The sequence below is a fragment of the Pyxicephalus adspersus genome, chromosome 12 (assembly GCF_032062135.1).
Source record: "Pyxicephalus adspersus chromosome 12, UCB_Pads_2.0, whole genome shotgun sequence".
Taxonomy (NCBI): Eukaryota; Metazoa; Chordata; class Amphibia; order Anura; family Pyxicephalidae; genus Pyxicephalus; species Pyxicephalus adspersus.
In genome coordinates, this window is record NC_092869.1 from 3629748 (window position 1) to 3638633 (window position 8886).

General features: G+C 42.5%; 1 protein-coding gene across 1 annotated transcript in view; it reads right to left on the minus strand.

Moving 5' to 3' along the window:
- CASQ1 (calsequestrin 1) overlaps positions 1-8886 on the minus strand; it is a 46226-nt gene that overhangs the window by 15849 nt on the left and 21491 nt on the right. Inside the window, exon 4 of the mRNA XM_072427564.1 lies at positions 6857-6968. Coding sequence (XP_072283665.1) covers positions 6857-6968 — 112 coding nt within the window. The remainder of the gene's footprint in view (positions 1-6856; positions 6969-8886) is intronic.

Genomic DNA, 8886 nt, shown 5'->3' on the forward strand with positions numbered 1-8886 from the left:
TGTATACTCTGCACTACATTACATAACCTAAGCTATTACGATCTCTGTGCTGTGCTGTATAGTACATGCTTTGGACTGCTGCTCTTTGTATGCTGTATTATATATTATTTACCCTAGCCTGTTACAAATAATGTGTTGTGCTGTACATTCCATACCTTGGCCTATTACAATTTATATCCTGTGCTGTATATTACATACACTGACCTGTTACAATCTACATGCTGTGCTGTACATTCCATACCTTGGCCTATTACAATCCCAATGCTGAGCAGCATATTAGATATCCTGGCCTGGTAAAGTCGATGTATTGTCCTGTACGTTACATAATTTGGACTGCTGCAGCCTGTATCTGTATGCTGTGTTGTACATTACATACTTGGTCTATTCCAATGTATATGTTATGCAGTATAATACACTTATTGGCCTTTTACAATCTGTATGCTGTGCTGCATATTGCATATATGGACTGCTGCACTCTTTATGCTATACGGTACATACTCCTGGCATCTACATTCTATATAGTGTGCTGCATGTTTCATTGTCTGGACCACTGGAGGTGGGCAGGAGAGTGGGCACAGTGCTTTCCTGTTGGAGTTGTCCTTTAGGCCATGAGCCCAGCAATCCAGATGATAAGAAGATTGTCCCTGTGCTGTGTCCCTGTGCTGCGGTGACTAAAGTCGCTGTCACCTCCCTCTCACCCGATTCATCACAGATAAGGCCGGTCCAGGCAGAGACCATTCATCCATTTCGTTTTAAATTTAGTAACATTTCAATGAGGCTGCTGAATTATAAAGCGTGGGGGGGGGGGGGGGTGCCGCGTCAGCACCTCGCCACCTTATCGTAGCACTTCATATGTCAGAGCATTATACCAAATTATTAATGTGCTTGAAGCTGGGTGTGAAAGCGTGAAGTGACTCACAGGCACTGGGGACTGCTGGAGAAACTAATTGGCACGTCTGAAGAAATAAAAATAGATAAAATAAAAAAAAGGCTGACAGGTGAGCTCACTAACTAAAAGCGTGCTACAAAACATTGTGCTGTAAAGAACTTTTAGAACTAAAAGCTTTTTTATGTGCTGATCAAATTTTGTCAAATTTGTATTGGTGGTGGTGAAGCTTCCTGTAATGAAGACCTGTGGCCGCTGCTCACTCTCAACAGGCAGAGTGCCTGGTCGTATCTCCGCCCCTTCTGTATTTGTCTGCAGGCAGCCTGCAGTGGGTGGGGCTTCAAGGCCCCTCCCACAGCTCTACTCTCTGCACAAACTTTACACAGCACACCAAGGAGGTCCCTGCTTATTTTAAAAGTAGCAATTTGGATTTCCAATCCATTTAATGCTATAAAAATGCCTTTTGACTGCTGAGGAATTGATCTAAATAAAAGTTTTTAGCTTTTAGAAACATTCACACATCGGTCTCCACGTTTTATATCATGGGGTCCTCAGTCTGGCGTTTCATCCGAGAGGGCACATCTAGTAAATGGTTACAACGTGACGCATGGCAGCGCTCGCCCCATCTTGTTGTTGGAGTAGTTACCAGTCACGCCGCAGCTTACCCATTAGTCAGCTTAGATGCTCACTTGTCATGATTGTGTGGTTCTGGGAGCGGTAAACATATGCAAATATGCGAGGATTAATCTAGCACGCAGCTAACGCCGCAGCTTGATGTAGGCAAGAAGAAAACTAATATTTCCAGTGGGTGGGCTGCGAGATATACAACGCGGAAGATTAAAGGGCCAATAACTGGAAATGATGCGCGGTGTCTGTAGAAGGAAAATGTATCAAAGGAAATTTTAGATAGGAGTGTAGGGATCACTATATCAGTCATAGCAACTACTACGGGGCCCGAACCCAGAGGGCCCAGGGGTAGTAAAGTCTGCTTGGTGATTGGAAGGGAAATTCTTCCATCCCCTTCTGGAGCAACAGCGGGCACAAAGAGGGGGTACTAGAATGAGGTGGGCATTCAAAATTGTGCTACGGGACCCAGGGATTCCTAACAGTTTCTTTGTTGCCTTAATTTTTACCCTAACTTTTGGGGACATGTCTCCAAGGATAGGAAGTAAAGGGTTATCTCCCCGATGCTAGCTTTGGGTCCATTGGGGAGATAAGCCTTCACTTCCTGTCCTGAAATACTACTGGAAGTAAGGGAAAATCTCTCCAAAATTAAGGTGAAATTTTGCAAATGTACGAGGTTATAGGCTCATATAGGTTCCCAAAAATATACTTTTGTGGAGCTCAGCATGACCTCCTCAGAGCTCCCTATTTATATAATTCCTTTATGTTATATATACCCATAGCCGCCATTATTGGGGACAAGGGGTACTTCTGTTCCGGACCCCAATAAAGAGCTAGACTTGGTAAATGATGGAAATGTAAGAAATAGGGGAGGCGGCCCAGTAAATTTTCCCAGGAAATTTCTAATGGCGGCTCTGTATATATTGTTTTAATACCACAAGTTTTTGGAGCTGTGAATATTTCACTGGTTTTTCACCCCTTTGCATGCCACATTGGCCCCATATTCACCCAACGTCACGTTCCATTGTCCAAGAGTTCCTCTTCTTTTAACGAACCAATAACAGGTGTCACCAATTTTATATGAAGGCCAATGTTACATTTGCTGACCCCCCCGCCAGGTAGCACATAAATGGGGCACCACAATTGTAGGTGCTTTCCCTTAGACACAATAACGCGTCTCCAGTTTATGCGGCTTGGCTGTGTGGCCCTTTACCGAGTTATCTCACGAGATCGATCCTAGCTGAGAGACAATCTTTATTAACAGGCAGAGTAAACAAAGAGCTGCAGCGGGGGGTGGGGAGCGCGGCGGCACCCGCCTGCTCGTGCTGCGGAAGCATGTTTTGTGTGCCATCTGAAAAGAACCTAACCGGCTATTTGCTGACTCCATAAATCCCTTAATACCCAGCTTCTTTTTACATGGGCTACACAAATAGGTAATTAACCCTTATAGGGGTAAAATTGTGGGAATATTGGTCCGAATCGCAGAGCCTGGTCCTGTTAAGTAAATTTTACTGAGACCGCGCTGGGCTCCCATTGCTTTAGGACCCCCTTTGCTTTAAGGCCCACTTTGCTTTAGTGTCCCCTTTGCTTTACTGCCCCATAGCAGTTGCATGGGGCCTGCTATGACTACAGAATGGCTCTTGGCTACCTCTGCCATTTGGGGCCCATGATGCCAGTTAACTGGCATGGCTATGGTACCACCCATTCCATACAGCCTGGTGACCTGACTTTTCTTTGCTGCAGTTATGCAATAGAGCCTGGTCACCCTCCTCCCCCAAATTGTGATTGGACAGTGGAAGAAGAACAGAATACTGAGCCATCTCTCTGCTCTTATTTAATATCTAATGTATTGGAAAATTCCATAATCATCAATCCGACCAAAGGAGAAACTTGTCCTGGTGGTAGGACACTTCCTGTTGTATTTCTAGGACAAGAAGTGGGGGATAATCCTCTACAAGGATGAAGACAGCACTGATCTGGGACCATTCATTGTGAATGGCAGCCTAACACTCAATGCAATCGAATGTACCGCAATGCATGGCACCCTATTTGATAATATGGCAGCCTATTGATAATACTTAATGCATGGGTGCCATGCATGCCAGTTCAGGGCATTGGTGTATAAGTGGGCCCCGCTCATTGAGGAACCATGAAAGAAAAGAATGTACCTCCAAATTGCATGAACACCCCAATGCTAATTTAGAGGTGTGGATGAGTCCCAAAATGAATGAAATTGGTGGAGTGGCCATTTAAACCTTCGTTAGCATTGCACTTGGTTGTGTTTGCCCGGCCGGCATGCTCTATCCTCCAGCTCAGTCTCTATTGTGCGGGGGATCTGCTGTGAATCCTGATATAATCTACATTCATCCCCTGATTGAAAATTCCTCTGACAGTCCAGACAAAAAAAAACTGCAGTCAGCTTTTTATGTGGCTCTCTTTTTAACTCTTTATTCTGATACTGATGAATATTTTATAGAACATTGAATCTGGTTACATAACATAACCCCAATGGTGTCACTGATTTAAGGCTGACTGGCACACAAGTGGCATAGACTCCCCAAGTGCCCTGGGGTTCAGAGGGGTCCGGTAAGCTAATGGTTTGCCCATCGAAATCATTGGTTTGCCTTCTACTTCCTTTCATGCAAAGCAATCGGTTATTGAGATTGTCCATCATGCTGGGTGCAGAATTTGGGAGGGGTAGCCCAGCCCTTGCCTGTTTGGAGGGTCCTGATGAACCTTTATACAGGAACCTGAGGGTATGTTAAGTGAAAGTACATTTGTTTTAGGATAACCATGTGAATATGTATTGTATCTACAGTTATTAGAGGCTGGGCCCATGTTTATAATGGAGGTTTAAGGTTCTGGGTCAAGCTGGGGTTCAAGGTTTTATGAGGAGGATTAAGCAAAGCAAATTGGAGTTATGGTTGAGGTTTATAGTTAGGTAGGTAAGGGTTTATATTTGTGAATTTATAGAATGAGGATTTAAAATTATGTCAAGGGTTTGAAGGCTGAAGGGAGTTTGAAATTAGGTATTGGCATAGGGTTAGTGGTAGATAAGGTTTAGGTTTTAGGTTGGGCCATATTCTTAAACTAGGGGTTAGGGATAGGGTCTTAGGGATAGGGGGATAGGGATAGGTTCTAAGGGTTAAGTTAGTGCCTGACATTTGAGGTGGAAGGAGGTATAGAGTTATTTGTAGATGTTTAGGTTTGGGGTTTAAGATTAGTGGTTAATGTTGAGGATTGGGATATATGGTTGAAGGATAGTGGTTATTGGGTCAACTATAAATGTTTAAGGTTGGGGTATAGAGTGGTGGTTAATGTTAAAGATTGAGGAGTAGTCTTGGGGTTACTTGTAGTTGTTTATAGGGGGGGAAGTTTAGTAGCCATAGATGATTTGGGTTGGGGTATAGGATTGGTGGTTAATGTTAAGGATTGAGGTATAGGGTGGGAGTTAGCTGTATATGTTTAGGGTCGGGGTATAGGGTTATCTGTAGATGTTTAGGGTTGGGGTATATGGTTATCCGTAGATGCTTTTGGTTAGAGGTTAAAGTATAGGTTTCGTAAAAATAAATTCTCATTCGGGATCTCGAATTTGGCTACGGATTTGAGTACCATATTACGGCTTCATATAACGGATCGCATTTTCGTAATCTACTTATGGATCGGGGGATGAGGTTAGGGGTTACTGTTGAGGAATGAGGTATAGGGTTGGAGTTAGCTGTAGATGTTGGGGGTTGAGGTACAGGGTTACTCATAGATGTTTAGGGTTGAGGTAAAAGGTTGTGTTAAGAGTAGATGTTTAGGGTTGTGGTAGAAAGTAGTTAGTAATCTTTAGGGTTGAGGTATAGGCTTGGATAAGCTGTAGATGTTGAGGGTTGAGATAAATGGTTAGGTTATCTGTAGATGTTTAGGGTTGGGGTATAATGTTAGTGGTTAATGTTAAGGATTGGAGTATAGGCTTGGAGTTAGCTGTAGATGTTGAGGGTTGGGGGTTGATGTACAGCAGGGGTGCCCACACTTTTTTGGCTTGTGAGCTACTTTTAAAATGACCAAGTCAAAATAATCCTTCAACAATAAAAACTTGGACTTATTAACTCCTGTGCGGGGTAGAGTTTATTTTGAAAGGCAGGGCTTCATGATCCACTCGGGTTGCCTTTGAGATCTACGTGATCCACATGTTGGGCATCCCTGATGTACATGGTTAGAGTTACCCATAAATGTTTAGGGTTGAGGTATAGGGTTGAGTTAACAGTAGATGTTTAGGGTTGCGGTAGAAAGTAGTTAGTAATGTTTAGGTTTGAAGTATAGGGTTGGAGTAAGCTGTAGATGTTGAGGTAAAGGGTTGGAGTTAGCTGTAGATGTTTAGGGTTGGGGTATAATGTTAGTGGGTAATGTTTAGGATTGGGGTATAGGGTTGGAGTTAGCTGTAGATGTTTAGGGTTGGGGTATAATGTTAAGGGTTGGGGTTTAGAGTTGGAGTTACCAGTCGATGTTTAGGGTTGGGGTGGAAAGTAGTAATGTTTAGGTTTAAAGTATAGGGTTGAGTTATCTGTAGATGTTTAGGGTTGAGGTATAATGTTAAGGATTGGGGTAAAGGGTTGGAGTTACCAATGGATGTTTAGGGTTGGGGTATATTGTTAGTGGTTAAAGTTAAGAATTGGGGTAAAAGGTTGGAGTTAACAGTAGATGTTTAGGGTTGGGGTATATTGTTAGTGGTTAATGTTTAGGATTGGGGTATAGGGTTGGAGTTAGCTGTAGATGTTGAGGGATGGGGGTTGATGTACACGGTTAGAGTTACCCATAGATGTTTAGGGTTAAGGTATAGGGTTGGAGTTTGCTGTAGAAGTTTGGGGTTGAAATATTTGGTTGGGATAACAGTAGATGTTTAGGGTTGGGGTTTCGGGTTAGGCGGTAATGTTGAGGATGGGGGTATAGGGTTGGAGTTAAGTAGATGTTGAGGGTTAACATTATATGGACCATAAATGTCACTGCCACATCCATATCAGTAACAAAAATATTCAAGTAAAGGTTATTAAATCTGAAACATTTGTGCCCAAAACATTTGTGTTGCTCCTGTGACAGATAAGGCTCTGTTCCAGTTTTCACATGCGGTGATGTACTGTCTGGAATCGCACTCTACATGTGGTCTTTAGAGAAGTAACATCAAACAGATTCGGAAGGGATCTGCAGGCGGTACAATCTCTAAATAGCAGAGAACATGAGTTTTTTTTTTCATATTTATTGACAGCGGCACAAATAATGAACAAAGTTTTTTCACGCTATCTTCCTTTAGTCTCACATCATTTATATTTCACTATGTGATACCACTGAAAGCTGGGTACTTACGTTCGGAATCTTCGTTCTTGAAGTATCCAATAAGTTTGGGCTCGTCGTCAATGTTCTCAAAGGCAGCAAGTTCATGGCTTCCATCAATAAACTCTACTGGGTCCTCGAGTACCTGCAAAATAAGAGGTTCACCTAGTTATACACAGGCAGGTAAGGGGTGCGTGGCAAAGATGGGAGGCTAAACCAGCTTGGTAAAGGCCAACTCTACACCATAACTATTTTTGTCCCTCCATTTCCAATTTTTTTTCCTGTCTCAGGAAGTGAATGTAAATCCCCCACTATAAATTCATCCTTACTCAATAGAGAATGCAGATAGGTGAATCATACCTTTACTAAAAATGTGGAAGGGGCAGAGACAGGAACTACTAGTAAAACCCTAAAGGTCTACAAAAAGTTAACTATGGTTGATTCAAAGGTGTAGAAGTTGACTATGGTTGACTCAACCCACCAATGCCCTTTTGGGTTGTCTCATCATTCTAAAAAAATATTATGCAAAGGTTCTCCTTCTGACCCAAACACATATTTTTAATCAAGGTCATGTGATTCTCAGGACTGAAACTGTACAGAAAAAATATTGCAGGCTCAGAAAATAAAGTTGAGGACAATCAATAAAAACCCAACGCGTTTGAAAAAAATACTTTTATAGGCAAAGAGTTTCCCTTTAACAGAAGATATTTGGCATTAACAGGCTCTGCGTTGTTTTTGGAAGACATGTCTGCATCCTCAGGAATGGGATTTTACTCGTCAGATGTCCCCCGCACAATCTTTTCAGATTTAGCCTGCATTCGGGAGGTGTAATTGGGGTCAGATGGGACTTAATTCTGTAAACACGGGCAGATTTACAGTCTCTGCCAGGCGGAGTGTGTCCTTTTTAAATAATGCTGCTGATAATGAGCGGTGGGAGGAATCTTAATTATCAAAAAAAGATATTAGAGCTGCTATGGCATGGAGGGTTTGGGATGGAAAGATGAAATTTGTTGTCTTATACCTGTGGATTAATAGTCTGTGTTCCCAGCAGGAGATAGAGCCCCCCATCACTAAACTAATGTATATTCTGCCAGCCCCCCTTCCCCCATCTATCCAGGATCTGGGCGCTTAGTGCCAACCTGCTACTGATGTCTCCTGCCAGCCCTGGGAATGTCACATATCTCATGCCTCCTGATTCATCTCTGTCCAGCTGTCTCTTCTAGGTCTTTAATCTGTCTCTTTTCTAGCTTGTTTATAGGTGTCATATCTGTCACTCTCTTCTCTCTCTTCCTTTTCCTGTACCCCTTCTTCTTTGTCCCTCCCTCTTCTCTGTTCCCTTTTCTTTCCTATCTTTTCCCTTTTCTCTTTATTTCCTATTGTTCTCTATCTCATCCCTTTTCTCTTTATTTCCTAATGTTCTCTATCTTTTCCCTTTTCTCTTCTTTCTCCCCCTATCCTCTGCTCTCTCTCTCTTCTCATTTATATCTTTCTCTGTGCTCTCTCTTCCTTTTCCTCTGCCCCTTCTTTGTTTCTCCCTCCCTCTTCTCTTTTCTGTCTTTCACTTTATTTATGTCTCTCTCTCTCTTCATTCCACTATCCTCTTCTTTTTCCTTATGCTCTGCTCTCTATTTTCTATTTGTTTTTGTCTCTCTCTTCCTTTTCCCTCCTCCCTCTTCTCTTCTCTTCTCTTCTCTGCAAATTCTCTGCTCTCTCTTTTTCTACCCTCTCATTTTCTATTTCTCTTCTCTTGTCTTTTTCCTCCCTCTTCTGTTCTTCTCTCTTCTCCTCTCCCTCACTTTCCCTCTAGTTGTTTCTTTTTCCTCCTTCCCTACTCTTCCCTTCTCTTTTCTCTTCTCATCTGTTTCCTTTTCTCCTCATCTCTCTCTTTTTTCTTTTTCTAAGCCCCCCCCCCACTTTCACTTTGTTCTTCTCTTTCTCCCTCTTTCTTTTCTTTTTTTTTCTTTCTCTTCCTTTTCTTTTCTCCCTTCTCTTTGGCTCCCAGTCCTTCCTTTTCTCCTCTCCTCTTTTTTGTTTCTGATCTCTGACATATATCTGCTTCCTTC